The sequence below is a fragment of the Labrus bergylta genome, chromosome 9 (assembly GCF_963930695.1).
Source record: "Labrus bergylta chromosome 9, fLabBer1.1, whole genome shotgun sequence".
NCBI classification, from domain to species: domain Eukaryota; kingdom Metazoa; phylum Chordata; class Actinopteri; order Labriformes; family Labridae; genus Labrus; species Labrus bergylta.
The window spans coordinates 27,920,208-27,937,841 of record NC_089203.1 but is presented as its reverse complement, the minus strand read 5'-3'; the positions used below and the strand labels follow the sequence as shown (position 1 = coordinate 27,937,841).

The window sequence follows — 17,634 nt, the reverse complement described above, 5'->3', positions numbered from 1 at the left end:
GCTAAGACGATTACAGAGAGCGTCTAGAGGTAAATGCCATGACCCGTTTCATCAGTGTCATCATCGTCCACTGCAACAAGATTACAAACAGTAAGGTCTAGACCTGCTCTACATGCTAAGTGTTTTGAGTTAACTTTGGCATTGCATGAAAACATTTTAATCATTAATTGATAACAAAGAATACAAATCAGGCATAAAGAATAATCCCATATTAATTTATTGCAAAATAAATACACTGAATGTGGGCTTTAGATGGTAAATGGACTTAAACTTGTAAAGTGTCTTCTGACTACTCAAATCGCTTTTACACCGCAGGTCACACCTACACATTCACACACTGATGTTAGAGCTAACTAACCTGCCTCACGATGGTCGTAACCCAGCTCACGTTACCCATTAGTGGGTGAACAATCCAACGCTTGGTGAATTCTGCTTCAAAATGATAGGAAGAGCCGACATCGAAGGATCAAAAAGTGACGTCGCTATGAACACTTGGCCACCACAAGCCAGTTATCGCTGTGGAAACTTTTCTGACACCTCCTGCTTAAAACCCAAAAAGTGAAAAGCATCGTGAGGCCGCGCTTTCACAGTTTGTATTCTCGGTCTGTATGATGAAAATCAAGATCATGTGAGCTTTTGCAATTCTGCTCCACAGGAGGTTTCTGTCCTCCCTGAGCTCGCCTTAGGACACCTGCCTTAATGTTTGACAGTCATACTCACTGCCTGCTATGTAAAGTGACCATCAGTGTAAACAAATCCATTCATACACCGCCAATGAAGTAGCAGGAGCAACTTGGGGTTAAGTGTCTTGCCCAAGGACACATCGGACATGTGTAAAATAATAAACTGTAATGTACTGTACATTTATGAATATTAATCGTTAAGTCAGATAATATGAGTAAGTGTAACAACCCCAAAATGTATGTAATCTTGATTAAAAAAGCCTCTTTAACCTGAAACTTGTTTATTTTTAAATAATCGGGGATTATTACTACAAACGGAGAATAGGTTGAAACTTCAGCTTTAACAATATTATCCCATTTACCCACCACACCAGCACAAGACATCCGTCATAACAGTGCTGCCTCCGCTGACATGTTTTACACGTAATGAGGAAGGTGAGATTATCTAAAAAAAGTAGCATTAGGTGTTTCATATGGCTAAATAAGTCTATTTATACTGTAAAATCACATTTCAGCAGCAGCCCAAGGTTTCGCTGCTGCCAGCATAACGAGCTGTGTAAGTGTGGCACACTGCTTCCTTCTGGGACTCCAATTACAGAGCTTCCTGATAAACGGCTGGCATTTTTTCTGTCTTTGTCTCTTCTGAGCTGACATTCAGCGAGAGTTTACGGGGGCGCTGCATTCCCCCGGATCTATAATTATTTATTTTCTTTTTTTTTTGTTGTTGTCTCATCCACACTGAACTGTAGGAACGTAATACCCTTCCATCCGTTATCTTAAATGCTCATCCTGCTCAGGGTTGCAGCTCGCATTAGGTAAAAGATTGAGGCGGGTTGTCCCCCTGGACAGGTCGTCAGTTTATCACAGGCTGCAGAATATTAAAGTCTTAAGACAAGTGAACACATTTGAGTTTGTATGAATACAGAACAAGACCTTGGGGGGGAATTCAACACTCCAAAGCAAAACAGACCATTAAGTGGTTTTGATTTGTAGGTACCAAAGTATGTTCGAAGGCTCAGAAAATGCAAATACCCAAGTAGAAGCCCTGAACTATAATGAATGTATTCTGCAGGATTTTTCAAACTCAGGCTGAACCCCAAAGTATTTCACGTAAAGAAATCTTTTGCACTTTGTTCAGCTGCTCTTTTTTTTTCTCTTCATAGATTCAAAATGTCAATGATACGCAGCTTTGTAAGATTGAAGTTTGATGCTAAATTGACCTCAGTTGCCAGATAGTAAGAAGTCTCCTATCGTACGGGTTGATGCTTGAATTATTGATGATCTTTTTTTTTTTTTTTACAGTCTGCTTGCCTTCTGGTTATCAGGGCTGGAAATGAGTTTGCTGAAAACTAGCCAAAGTAAGATCGCCCCTCTCGGCTTACAGAACATGGTGCATTAAAGTGAATCACAGCAGACAGCTGGGGCCGCCCTTTATGGTAATGCACCCTCTACAATTACTGATTCGACCTTCCCTGGTGGAGAAAAATGGGGAGACGTCCATTTAGCAGCCCTTTCAAACACTTAGTGGCAGACATGTTGGGCGGCGGGACCACCTTTTGCCCGACATTGACTCTTGTTTAGAGGAGACGCAGGAGACGTTAGATAGGTGACAGGTTGACAGATAAGCATGCATCTGTCAAACAGCAAGAGGACCGCAGTGCATTAATGCATTAATACATCCACAGCAGCTTGTGCCACACCAGGAGATGGAGCGGGTTGGAGATAATGATGCCAACTACACCTGCTACTAATGGTTACCTTCATTTCAGGTCCATCTATCTTTTAATCCCTTTTTAATGGAATGCATTGTGTATTAAATGATAACAGTGAAAATGCTCATCACAGATTCCTCGTTCAAGGGGACACACTGAATTGTTTGTGCAAGAAACGGGTCATTAACCGCGTAAAACAGATGAGTCTTTAGAGTTTTACTCGGATAAGGAGAGTAGACATTTAATGTTATTCTGAACTCAAACCATATCAAACTTCAGACATTCTTTTTGAGCAAAAATTCTAAATATCTTCAATTACATCTTCCAAAAGTTAGGAATTTGATCTTGAGGGTTGTTCCTTCCCAGAAGTCTTCTATAGTTATAGTGAGAAGAAAATATCTGAGACTATGATAATTAACAATCAGGAATGTTACCTGAGTATGATGATAACTCGCTGATCAAATGAGACTGAAAACATGAATTACTTGCAACCCTAGTAAATGGTAAATGGACCTGAGCTTGTATAGGGCCTCTCTAGTCTTCTGACTACTCAAAGCACTGACCATCAGAAGTAACTAAACCCATTCACACGCAGCAGTTGGACGTTTCGGGGTTAAATATCTTGCCCATCGGGCATGTTGCTGCAGAAGCTGGGGATCGACCTTCCGATTGAGAGACGACGACTCTACCAACTGACCCACAGCTTCCCACTATTGTGATGTCACTTTCACTGCTTTAGTCTCGTGAATGAAAACAGAAACGGTGCCATTTTCCCAAAATAATGTTAAGTTAGTTAGTGCAAAGGAATGTTGAAAACCGTACTTAAAGGTGGAGTCAGTAGCTGCTTCCTAGAAAATAAAATATTGACTTTTACTGAAGTAATCCCACTCAGTCATCACTTATGGGCTTCCACGTGTGTGATGGCGACTGTGTCTGCAGAGACTCTGTCCTCTGACTGGATTTGTTTTGGTTGACTCGGGAAGTTTCTAACTGGTGTGTTTCCCCCAGCCAATGACGGCGTGCAGGTGAGTTTAGGAGTTGATACTATGCAGCGTTTGGACGCAATTCTAACCGGCAGACATGCCTGATGCGGACATGGCACATGGCAGCAAATAAAAGAAAATATAATCACAGCGAGGGGAATCAATGGTCGAATTAAAGCTGGTTCCAAAATGAGTGTGAACCCTGAGGTCGGCTTGAGGTGGCCTGCTGCATGTTGGACAGGCAGGTGTGCTTGTGCTTGATACACTATCAGGTTTCCATTACAACAAATGTAATATTATTAGGTAGCTTGCAGAGTTGATACAGGCAGTAAACGTGCAAGCTAACCCTGCAGTGTGCGATCACTAGTGGGGGTAATGAGCCCAGGAGGAGGTGCCACGTTTGAATGTTGTGATTACACTGCAAAGTACATCCACAGTAGTTTAATCAGTCCTCTGATCATGGAAGTATCCCATATGTTATTGGTTATTTCAATTGCTGTATATCTCCTAAAGGGGAGTTTGTGTTCTTACAGACAATATCTGACACAAGTCCAAATTTGGCTTACCACAAAGTTTATAATGTAGATCACTGTCATGCACAAAGGGTTAATTTACTGTGTTCCTAAACAAAAATACATAAAGTATATCAGATGTTCTGTGGTTGCTATAACTTCACAGCACAAAATGTTTTTTTCCAGAGCTGAGAATTGAACTATAGTCTCTTTTGGATTGAAGGTAAATGTAACATCCGATAACTTCAAACTCAATCTTCCACTTAGCTCGCGGAGAGGAAATATAAGTCTTTCACTTTTCATGATGTGTTCAAAGCTCATGAGTAACTTCAGGCATTTTGTTCATTTCCACCAGACTTCATAAAAAGCAGGACTGCGAAAAAAAAAAAAGAAAAAAAGATATGAAATCACAGCAGAACAAAAGGGATGCTGAAGGGCTTATTCATTCACAAAGATGCTTTCAAAGTATTAAACTTTCTCTGAAATCTATATTTCAAACTTCACACTGATATACAGGATAGTGAGCAAAAAAAACCTCTATTACGATCAGTAGAAACATAATTCTCACAACCAGCTCGTAATAACTGATACACATCAGGCTGAGGCAGCAGGAGGCAGACGATGTACAGTGTATCCTTTGTGAGATTGATTGTAAAAACAACTACAGAGGTCCGATCTCCTCCCCACTTCCTCTGTTTGACTTCTCACAAGTCCCCGTGGACCACTACACATGCAGTCCATGCATCATTTAGGGATTTCTTTAGTAGGGTATTGATGTTGAGGTGTAAGATGGCTTGAACCAAAACAATTTTTTTTTCTGTTTTAAGATTGGTCATGACTCGTACATTTTAAAACACAACGCATCACTGCGGAGCGAAACAATGTGCATCGCCGCACCGTTCTGCGCCTGTTGAGACTACACAGTGAGAAAACTGCTGCTTCTTCTATCCACAGTCCAAAAGCAGCACCCCGTCTATCTGAAAAACCAAAAGAGGAGAGAGCACCACAGCCGATGTTGTTGCACCAGAACGTGGTCGATGATTATCCGGTGAGATCTTCACAACGAGCCAAATAAACAGGTGGAAAGCGGAGGCGATGGAGTGCTGTGCTCCTAATGGCTTTTCTGCTGCAAATATTTTTTCTTTTTCTTAAAAGCTGCTCTCTGCACCTGGTGTTCTGTATTAAAAAAAACATTGAACACATGAATCCTTTACAAAGTTCCAACAGCAGATGTGCTTTAGCCATGCTGCGGCCTCCATCAGACAACACTCCTATACATCTAACCTGGATGCATTTCAAGAAGGGAGGAGGATAAAGAGCAAAGGAATGAAAAATGGACACTCACCCTTTATCCTCAAGCTCTCAGGGATCCCATCCTGTTGAGAAAAAAGAAGAGAGAAATGACTGTTATGATAAACCAGCAGCTCACAGCATCAACAACATGACAGGAAGTTCTTTTCTGCTTATCTAAAATAATATCTTGAATTTATGTAGCGCTTTTCAAAGGACCCAAGGACACTTAACATCAGATAAGACAAACACAACTGCACAATTAAACGCCTCCGAAAGTTTAATCTTTGATGCTTTCACCAGAGAAATGATATTCTACGGACCAATCGACTCATTGTGCGTCTTTCTTTTTGAATGACTCTGCAGGGTTACGATCGTGTCATTTCATTCAGACCACTACAAGAACTACCACAACATAATGCCGTGCTGCCTGACTGCATAGTGATAAACCTTTCAACATGTTACCATGGTCACATCCCATATAACTTGATTTTGTGCTTTAAAGAAACTTTTATTCCTTTTCATGGTTTTTAGATTTATTTTTGGGCTTTTCGCCTACATTTAAGACGATAGTGGATAGAGTAGGAAATGTGATGAAGGAGCCACAGGAGGGACTCAAACCTGGGCGGCCGGCTTGGAGGACGATAGCCTGTGTACAGTACATGGGGCGTGACCTAACCACTGGGCTATCTGCACCAAATTTTTGTTATAATCAGGGTTGTTGCCTTATGTTCTCACTTCTATTTGATCATTCAATGATCACTGAATTACACTTCAGTTTTTAAACATATTCATCTTTTCCATTATTGTGAAACTGTCAGGACAACAGTGGTGGTTCTAGACCACTTTTACTGAGGGGGCCAAACTGGGGCCAGTTGTTTTGTCAGAGAGGAACATTAAACCCAGGAGAAAAATAGACAAAGATGATCGCTTTAAAATATATATATATTATGCCAAATAATAATAATAGCCCACAACATAAAATACCATGATCTATATTTGTTTCTGTAACAGTATTTAATACTAGACTGCGAGGTGGGTTCTTCCTTTTGGAGGGGTGGCCACAGGGGGGACCAAGCTCAGTGTTACTCACTGGCCCCTGTTGGCCCCTGCTGGCCCCTGGCCCAGGACAGCAACAATTCAGCAACACCAACTATTGACAAGCTTACCCTATAGCACACCACTGCATCAATGTTTTAATTTATTTTCTTCAAGACTAGATCCTTCCTCTTCAACACTTCCATGTGTGATCATCCAATGTACAAATTCAATGTAAGAAAAGATTTAGGGGTGTAATATTCCTCTCTGTTTTAGAGAGTGAATATATGCAGCTTCTTTGATCGCCATTCCAAATATCACCTCTCCAGTTTGGAACATTTTGGCTTTAAAAGAAAAGAAAAAGGGAAAGTCATCAAATATGCACAGTCTGTGGTGAGAGAGAGGCCCCCTGTGAAGGAGGGAAAAAGCTTTAAAATTGAGGGCTCATCTTGCTACCTATTATCCAGCTGTCAATGTGCAGCTGCCCCACACAGCACCCAGTGGTGGTTGCAGCCTCATAGGGCCATAGTTTGCAGACAACGAGGAATGGCTGAAGCGAACACATTAAATACCCGCTTACACCACAAATTAAACCGCATGGTTGCGCTAACCTTAATGATCACAGGGGAAGAAGCAGTACACCATTACAGCTCTATATACAGTATTTGCATTTTTAACTGTCTTGCTTTTTAAAAATGTTCTTCCCTCATGCACAGCAAACCAAAATCTAACTGAGCTGTGTTTTACAAAAACATACTGGACTTGCCAAAATCAAAAAAAAAGGTGCAGACAAGAACAAATAACCATGCCCCCCCCCCCCCCCCCCCCACTCGAGTAGGTAGATTCTGCATTTAGAGCATGCACGGTGTAGAAAATGCTGTTATCAAGACTACTATTCCAAGTAGCTGCTGCTCTCCACAAACCATGAATACGAAAAAAAAGAAGCATTAATATTTGATCTCGCTACCGTGAAAATCTGCATTGCTCATCCTTCTTTCTTTTGTGTTGAAAAATCCATCCTCTTGTTTCTAGCAGCTCCAGCACTGTGCTGTTATGAAGAAGATGCATTATGCAACAGGTCCACAGTCAATAAAGAACACTGGTCCCTGTTTGCCTGCTGAAAATAGAAGATTACCCAATTCCTGGTTTGCACACAAGATCTGCATACTTCCTGTTTTTTTTTCCTTTATAAAATATGCTCAGCTGATTCAAACATTTAACAGAGTACACGGTTCCTTCTGGTATCAGGAGTTCACTGATTTAGAAATACGTTTTGCTTCAAGAATTATTCAGCTCCCTTAGCTTCTACATTACACAATCTGTGCCATGTTTCCTCATAATGTCATCCATGTACTTCCATTACGGCTGAACTGAGCCTTTACACTTGCATTAATAATTGCTGTTGCTAATGAGACCCTTCTCAGAGCAACGAACACCCACATGAGCACTTACAAACTTTTAACAAGTCCTGAACTGACCGGGGGAGAAATTCTGAAGCTCCTTTTAAATACAATTATTGGTGCTTATGTACTGCTGCTGAAAGGAAAAACAAAACACTAAAATGTCAATTTAATGGGACTTGTAATACACATGAAGATACAACTTCCCTTTAAGATGTTTTGGAATGACAATTTTTACAGTTTGGGTAATATCGTTTGGCTGCAACTGATTTGTTCTTACATCACTTTAAAACTTTTTTTGCTAAATGACCCTTTCAGTGCAAACAACATAAGACTGTATTTATGCAAGCTATAAGCCATTTTCACACACGTGATCCTGAACATTATCTAGAAGACTTCAAGCAGGCTGCCCATGAAATCTCTCTGACTTGCTTGTTCATACATGTACCGCAGTGCACAACAGGACGCTATGCTACCACGGTCTGTCAAGGATTGAGAACGAACTGGACCCAAGTGCAGATGCTTGAAGGCTTTATATGCGATTTTTTGATCCAGCAGATGTCGCCCTTGAGCACCAGCATGAAACCAAAACAACTGGCGCTGCATTGTTGTGTTAGCATGCTAATGCTAGTGATCTTTATTATGCTGGTATCTTCACACTGCATGTAAATTTACCTGAAATGAGCGTGATCTAGAAACACAGTTAAGCAGTGAGTACAGTATGTTATTCTTCTTTTCTCTAGTCCCTCAATTAAACAACTTTTATACACGAGGGGAGGAGTCAGCCGGCCGTCCGGGCGATGTAAACAAACTGAAGATAGGACTCTGAAAACTCTGAAAACATCACAGACAGTGGGACTCGGGTGTTACACCCATTGTAGACAGTCATGACTCACAGAGTTATTTTCAGAGGATATACTTGATTTATATTACATTTAAATGTGAAAAATCGCATATAAAGCCTTTAACAAAAACTATTTATTTTAACAAAAAGGCTAGATGCAAAATGTAAAACAAAAACTTACAAGAACAAAATCCAAAAAGGGAAAACAAGGAAACACTGGAAACATTAGAAACTCTCACATTGCCAGCCAACTACTCTGAACTTACAACACCAACAAACAACAATGAACTCACACTGAGGGCACGAAACACAGAGACTAAATAGACATGGAGTAATCAGACACAGGTGAGACTAACGACACAGGTGAAGACAATGAGGCCAATCAACACTGGAGGGAAACACACAGAGACAGGACAAGAAACACTGAGGACAACAATGACATAAATACATGAAACACTGAAGACACTGTTAAAATCAAGAATGAAACATCAAGACACACTAGAACATAGAGGGACACAAGATATGAAATGACAAAATAACACAGGAAATAATGAAGACTAAACTAGGAAACACACGAGGGAAAAATCAGCAACACCAGGGAAGAATGAGACCAAAAAGATAAATACATCTAAACTGTGAAAAACAAAACTAAACAGACCAAATCATGACAGCGTCGGTGTGGCAGTATTTTGTTGTAGAATATAAATATAGAGTTAAATTACCATGTTACCCAGAGTAATGCATGCAGCATCCTTCACATGCATGTGGATGTTAACCTGCAAAGACGACCGAAGAATGGTCGTGCTAGCACTGCTAACGTTAACCACAAGTCCCGCACCTCCAGATTCCTAAACAGTTTCTACCCAAGCACCGATAAGGAACCGACCTCTGTCAAAATCTAGAACTGTGGTCAATATGGGGCAAGAGCAATAAGCATGACCAAGTGCAATTGAACTGACCTTTATTACTTTTTTACAGTTTCTGTGTAAATATTTCTAATTTTTTACCTCTTATAACTCCGTCGTTTATTTTAACCTCCTACTGAGAGATGATGCACTGAAATGTTGTTTCACATCAGTGCAATGACAATAAAGATTCTATCTATCTCAGATATTGCTATCTGAGTATTATCTGAACATTAGATTAGTCGGTTTGACCAAATTTTAATTTCCATTTAACTAGAAAATTAGTGTTGGCACATCCTCAGTATCCATCTTTTTTCTTATTTTAAGTCCTCAATGTTCAATTTGTTGTTGTACTTGCGCATGTTTTTATGACATACGAAGTCGCTCAAAATGGTTATCACAAGAGTATCTCAATACCTCTTGAATTCGTATTCATTTGAATTACTTTGTTTGAACTTCATTTCTTGAAACCTGGAGGAAAACTCAGTTAAACGTCATGATCTGGTAAATAAATAAAAAAACTATTTTGTGTGTTGTTTTAAGAAAACATTGCTGACTAGTGGACCCAGCGGGCCCACACACCTGTGGCTCTCTGACATCTTCGCACCCCCCCCCCCCCCCCCCCCCCACCCACTGGAGGAGGTGACATTTAGAATCGCACTTCAGGTAGGGAAGATATCAAATGGGGCTTATTTGCATATTGCAGTCAGTGTTCACACTTCATTTGTTTGAAGAGAGTGATTTCCCCCGGGGCCCGCTGGCAGACCTGTCTCTGCTGCTCCGAGACTCCGGGGACAGAGAAGCACCCAGCTGTACAACCTGTGGTTCATCTGGCCCTGTCACAGCTAGCTGGCTGACCGCCCACATCTCCCTCTCTCTCTCTCAGGCTTTATCTCTCAGACTCCCCCCTTAACTCACCCACCCAGAGCACCCTCCTCCTCCTCCTCCTCCTCCTCCTTCTCCTTCTTATCTCCTTCTCCTGCTTCAGATCTGACATCTCTCACTCCTCCACACCATCAACTTCCAAGTGCACTTCAACTCGTAGCACAAAAGTGCAAATTGCAACATACAAGGGTGACAAGCGAGAAGAATATACAGTACTATGCTCCATCAGCAAGGATGGGTTTATCTTTTAGACCCAGTTCAGACAGAATTGCAAGTTAAAAAACAACAACAGAGACTCATCCTTTACTTTAAAGTGAAGGCTGCTTTGAAAAAACAACAACAACAGGGATCCTGGGAAAAATGCTGAACCTGGCTCAACTTTTACTGCAGCCAAATTTTTTTACTTCTTTTTCTGTTTTAAGATAAAGTGACACAATATGATGATATAACAGGCAGCCAATAGGAAGTGAGACAAGGCAGAGACAGTTACAGTTACATAGGGATGATGTAAGACAAGTTATGAAGAAGAGATATAACTTTGTTTGGAAAAATTTAGAAAAAATAGAAGAGACAAAATGTAATCACTCAATTGTCCTTAATTGTCAATACACTCCTTTAAATTCCAGTTGTATACACCCCTCCTCTTTTTATTGTATTTATCTTATCTATTCTGTTACGTCCATCCATCATTTTCTTCCGCATATCAGAATTCGGGGTCGTGGTGGCAGCAAGCGCAGTAAGTCAACCCAGACGTCCCTCTCCTAGCATCGTTTTCCAGTTCCTCCTGGGTGATTCTGAGACGTTCCCAGACCATACAGGATTTATAATCCCTCCTGCAAACTCATGGTCTACCACGGGGTCTCCTCCCAGTTGGGCGTACCCGGAAAACCAGATGCCCCCAAACCATCTCAACTGGCTCCTTTTGAGTACAAAGGAGAAGCGGGTCTACCCCTGAATGTCTGAGCTCCTCACCTTATCTCTAAGGCTGAGCCCCGCCCCCCTCTGGAGGAAACTCTATATTCTGTTCACATTTTTTTGTACTAAAACTACTACTTGTCTTGTGTTGCTGCAATGCTGAATTCCCCCACTAGGGATCAATAAAATATGACCTTATCTAAATTAAGTAGGGTACAGTATGAGTGGTATCTTATTGTGTGCATTGTCTTATGTTACAGGCAGGGATTCATCTCATGTTGATCGGGTGAGGAGTGAGAGGATTGTTAAGAGTGTGGGTGTGTGGGTGTGTGTGTGTGTGTGTGTGTGTGTGGGGGGGGGGGGGGGGGGGGGGGGGGGGGGGGGGGGGGTTGTAAGGAGGAAAAGACAATTACATAAATCATTGAACAATGATTAATTAGATTGTAACTTTGAAGTGGTAATCATGACGGTAATTTGCCATAGCCAAATCCAACTGATCCAGTCACAAGCAGCAGAGGAAAACCAATAACAGGAAAATACACATGCCTGGTTGATTTCTTCATAATGTCAATACGGCACTAGCGAACTCACAATCATTACTATTTCTTACCAACCCCGTGGACGTTCCCTATAGAATTCACTCTGTGCAGACTGACACTAGGAAGGGGCAGCAGCAGAATGACTTTGGTTGTACTGCTTTTCTATTGGAGTTTTCTGCCTTTGTGCAAAGCAGTGCTGAACTTTTGTTGGATTCCTTATTCCTCTTCTTAAAAGCTCTGGTTTTATAATTTGAAATGACGAGTGAGCGTACCAAACACAGTGGCAGCTGGCTGGAGGGGAGCTCACAGGAGGGCTCATAGTTTTCTGCTAAGAGTGAGTTTCCTGCCAGATTGTTAATTACGAACTCTGTTGGCTGCGATGTCAAAGATTTTCAGTAACAAAACATCTAAATATTACAATATAAAAGAACATAGGATAGAAAACTCTACTTTTTTTCTTGAGTGCATGTCTCCAGTTTTGTAGTTTTGTTTTTTTTAAAGGCAAATGTTACAGATTCAGAGTGGACAAAAAGCAAGCAATGTCAAGCAACATGACTCAACAGTTGCAAACTGACTTGCCCCTGAGGTAATTTTTTACAAGCTTCTCAGCAGTATTGGGGCCTCTGATTGGTCATCATCAAACAGAGCTTGTAGGTCGAAACACTGCATCAAGACTTTTAAGAGCCTGCAGAAAATGTGTAGACATCTCCATATATTTTTGTCCTGCACCAATCTGTGCTTGTTGACATGTTGGGACACTCCACACCGACACAAGCGCTGGTTACTGGTGTTAAAAAAAAGTACAACAGAGATATGCATGCAGCAGAAAAGTCTTTGCAAAACACGGGTATAGCCATTAGCGCAGACATTGACGTCTTGTTATTGTTTTAGCAGATTGGCTCCATACTGCGTCTGCCTCTTAGGCCCCTGTGGAGATTGTACACAAGCTGGTTACCTCGGCCTCGGGCTGCCTGCCATTTGAAAGTAGACAGCTCATCAATATGAGTGACAAGGGTTGGGGCTTAGACTGACCAGCCGGGGAAGAGGCTGGAAATAATAGCGGCAGGAAATAACATAGAAGCCAAACCATGTAGCTTTAACTGTTTCTGTTTAACATGTTGTTTCTGAGGACTTTTAACATTCATTTCTCCCATTCCCTGTCTCTGTATCTCAATCTCATTTGCCCCCCCACCCCCCCCCCCCCCCCCCAGTCTTTCTCTCTGCTTATCCCCTGTTAATCTAGATTTGCCATGTGGCTGAGCCAGTGCGGGGATGGATGGGGCTTTGCACACAGTCGTCCCAGCCTCCATTTTGTTTGTCCTGACATAACAGCTTGATGTCAGAGAGACAAACTCTCAGCAATTGCTTTTCGTCCCCCTCGTGTCGAGCGAGCCCGGCCAAGAGTCTACAAATTTCACAAATTACACATCGAGTCTCCCTCCATCATTTTAACGGTTAAAAGCTTGAGGGATACGACACTGTATAAAATAAAAAGCCCCCATGTAATTTAAAACCTGGGAACAGTAACTCTTTCTCTGAGAGTGAGTCCCAAATGTAACAAATGATAAAGGCCTGGATTCTGGTGGACCGGATCTGTGTCCTATTCCTGACCCCATGTGGAGGATTTCACCGTGAATGTCTGGAACAATACCATGGGAATTACGGGTAGAGCATGTGACCAGCTGTTTATTGCAGGGTGGCTCATGATGATTGAAGTCTTTGTGAGGAAAGCTTATGAGGTCATATGCGATCTTGTTACCCTTGTCAAACACTGTCCTTCAAAGTAAAAGGAAAAAGAGACAGCTTTTACACGGCCACCGGGGGTCTTGAAGCATATGGAGGTGTTGTCAGGTTTTTTTTTGTATATTAAACTCAATGCATGGAGTAAATAAATGAATGCATGTTCACTGTTAAATATATGTAAGTATTTACTGTCACAATCTATTAATTAAAACAGTGCAGGTGCCATGTTTTCCTTCCTGATAATAATTCTGAAACTTACAGTTTTCTGAGTATTTGTTGATACCGGTTTTTGCTCAGCTCACGTCAAGAAGAACCAATGGAAAAATCACTGAGGGCTGATATTTTTTAAGCTTTCAAGAACTCCATAGTCTCCTCTATAACTGCTCTGATGTAGTTACCGTAAGATCTGGAATACAAGTTGCACAGGTTTACAAGGCAAAGTTTAAACTGTCTTCCTGTTTGACGATTTTTCCAACAAATTCTACAACTTGTAGTTTAGTTTTCAGCTGTTTAACTGTTACACAACAGGACAATTTGTTTTTCAACATGTCGATTTTTCAGTCCTGCCAGGAAGGAAGTTGAGCTCTGAGCCAAAGGTAACATCGATATTTGTGAATCAAAACAGCACACCACAAGATCAATTGACCTCACAGTGAGTACCCCTGTTTTCTTTAAATTCAGGATTACAACTTAATGTGTGAGAAAACATGTTAAAAAGATGCCGCCACCAGCGTACAAAGATATCCCAGCACGCCTAAGTGGCCGCTTGCATTACACAGCAAATGGTGGCACATTTTAAGCCATGTGTTGTTTGCAGTAGGTGATGGTTGTTGCAACACTCGCAGGCATGACGATGAATGTCTCATTATTATACACTCATATTATTGTCAAAATAGTATTCACCTGTAACCTGCTGATTATTGGAGGAGCTAATACATTAAAGTATTGGATTGGTCATTTGGCCCACATCCTCTCTGACACCCTATACTGCACAGTAAGAAATATCAGAGGCCAATATTAGATTAGATTAGATTGGATGTTTATTGCCTTTTGCACGGATACAGGACAGTACAGGTATATTTGATTTTCTGTACATTTCTCCCAGAGTTATATAATCCCAGAAGAAGACACTGCACAATGAAATATAAAAATCATATCTTATCCTGCAGATCCTGTAGATCTATTATTGCATCTGAGATAAATGCACACAGGTTAATATAGCGCATTGTTATTGCACTGTGAGGTAGTCAGCTGTCCCTTCTGTAGGTGAGGTGTGGGTTGAAGCCAGTGTTTCCAACTCCTCAGTGAGGAAAGCTGTCCTAAAACTCGCTAAATGATGTCATCACTTAATTTGCATAATTGGCAGGTTGCATGTAATTGTAATGGACCCTGTAGGAGAGAAAAATAACTTTGTGGGAGAGTCAAAAAGTGAGTAAAAAACACCCTATATATGTTTAGGACTCAATGAGACTGACCGCCTAGGAGTGCTTTGGGACGGGGGAGGGGCTCACGGCATCACCCGCCACTGGTTGAAGACAGAAACTGCAGAGTGAGACATGCTTTCCCGTCAGAGTCTCCAATAACACCAGAAAAAGATTTGTCGCTAGTAGCTTTTGACAAAAAAAGTCGATTGACAAAAAAAGAGGATTTGGAAAGTTGCAAGATATAGAGAAAGTCCCCAAGTTGGCAACACTGGTTGCAGCAGTACCTTCCCACTTTAATGTCCTCTGCTACAAGAAACAGTTACTTCACTGAATGATGAATATGAGAGGACTTTTTATTCAAAATGTGATGCAACTTTTTGCCCAAATTTGCTGTAACAAGTGACTTCAGCTCCCTTCTGTCCTTTAAAAAGTAAGTAAAAGAGAGAGCTGTCACCTTTCCTGCAACTTGGTATGTCTTTTTCTACAATCTCTGGATATCTCATTTTGAAACAACTGTTCTTTAACGCTGCTCAGTCAGCTGTATTGACAAGTGGATGACCCGAGCCTCTCTGCTATCTAGCCGAGGGCAGAGAAAATTCTCAAAGCAACAAAGGCCATTGACACGTTGTGGAAAAAGAGCCTGTGATGTGGCAGTTTTTCACCAAAGGGCTGTAAATTCAAGAGCCTTTTTTGACAGGCGGATAGATGAGCAGAGTTTACCTCTGTCCTCTCACAGGATGGATTGTAATGGTATGCAGATGCTGTAATGACATTCCTCCGCAATGTAATCACAGCTCCTGGCACATGAATTTCATTGAAGTGGAAAAGCACATACATCATTTTTTGTAGCTCCCTGTCAGGTTCCCGCTGCATGTGGACATACATTACTTTAATTATTAAAGTCATTCTGCTTCCAGAACGGGGTAATAAAAAGAGAGAAAGTCAAAAAGTATTTGGTTTCAACAAGAGATAAAATATCCAGTTTGTTACAAAAGAGGCAATTTATACAACCTTCAGAAGGTGTGTAACAGGAAAAAGTGTCAGAAAGTGTGACTGCCTGAGTCCAACGACATTTACAATAGAAAGGAACATATTTTACTCTCAGTGCTACAATTCTACAATTCACTTAGCAGACGCTTTCATCCCAAAGGGACGTTCATCAGAGAGTAAGAACAACACAAGCAAGGATGAAGAGAGGAGGAAACAATGTCAGTAAGAGCAAACGAACAGGTTTAAGTCTGATCGGACACACAGGTGCTGACAGGAAGTGACCAGAGGTGCTGACAGGAAGTGACCAGAGGTGCTGACAGGAAGTGACCAGAGGCAAAGCACAACATCAACAGCTGTTCTAACCATCCTAAAATCCAAATATCATTACTGTCCATACAGTAGGTGTTCATGACAGAGCTGGGTCTTTAGCTTTTTTCTTAAAGGTGCAGAGGGACTCTGCAGATCGAAAACAAACTTCTCCACTTTTTTATGTTATGAATTAGATCGCACCATAATTAAGCACCATTAAGCGCAAGCAGCGGACAAAACTGTCCTTTGCTCGAGCTGCAATTGCCTGTGTCCTGCAATGTTGTGTTAGCATGCTAATGTTAGCACAATTTGATTGGCTCATAGCTTCATATTGCATGTAAATTAAAAACAGAATGAGCGTGATCTAAAAACTCTTACTAACATCCAAATAATCAGTGAGTATGTTCTTCTTCTTCTCTCTAGTTCTTGACTAAAACAGCTTTTATACACAAGGGGAGGAGCCGGCCGTCCCGTCCATGTAAACACGGCTCTGACAACAACACAGCCAGCAGGACTCGAGCTTCTCACTCATTGTGATTTCTGCTCTTTTTATGTGTGAGATGTTGCACATTCTTCCTTTATCGTCATAACCCTGGGTCATCCAAAGACCAAAATTTAAGATATTGATATTCATATTTGTTTGTTTCGGGACTTTTAAATTACTTGAAACACGACTAGTTTACCTTTTATCGTTTCAATTACTTATTGTTCAAAAAGCATCCCAGCCCTACAGTCAAAATTCCCCCATCATATCCCACCGTAGGTTCCCTTAGATCTGACACATACCTTCTGACACTTTTTCTTCCAACACTCTCCTGTATCTGTTGGACTTGTTGAAACAGAAGCACTTTAATCTTTCCTCAGAATCTGACACTGTAAAGGTGTGAACACAAGCTTAGGTAAGATACACCATATCCTTCAGACTTCAGAGCATCTGCTTTCCTGAGACGCTGTGATACTTTATTTCCACTTGCTTCAGCTTAGCTGCAGGTTACGGAGGATCTGGAGCTCGGCTGTAAAAGTATTGACAAAACAATGGTGCAATGCCACACTGCACATAGAGATAAGGTTAATAACAAAAAAGGCATCTGTTCCTTTAAGACTGGAATTTAACACATCCAGACAGGGGGAGGGAGCTCAATCGTTTGCCTCTCTCTTCCCCTCGATATAAAGCATCCCAGCCTGGCAGAAGTGCTATCTCTGCAGTTCACTCAGATCAAATTACAGGATTTTTGGATATTGAACTTTAAATCTCTTAACTTCCTTAGCGCGCGCACACACACACACACACACACACACACACACACACACAAACACACAATTTCTAAGGTAGCTGTGACTAGAAAGAGGCTTGTTTGGCTGATACCTGCAGAGTGTGCATTTAGAAAGCATCTCTGTGATTAAAATCTTGTTCCAAAGGTCAAAATGTGTTTGACCACTTCTGTCCTTTCAACAGCTTTGC

The 17,634-nt window shown here is 41.3% G+C and overlaps 1 protein-coding gene across 2 annotated transcripts in view; it reads right to left on the bottom strand.

Annotated features, from left to right (window-relative positions):
* Nucleotides 1–17,634, bottom strand: part of fstl5 (follistatin-like 5) — a 211,458-nt gene that overhangs the window by 160,262 nt on the left and 33,562 nt on the right. For both annotated transcript variants that reach the window (XM_020648482.3, XM_029280169.2), the window contains exon 3: nt 5,236–5,266. In XM_020648482.3, the coding sequence (XP_020504138.1) occupies nt 5,236–5,266 (31 nt within the window). The remainder of the gene's footprint in view (nt 1–5,235; nt 5,267–17,634) is intronic.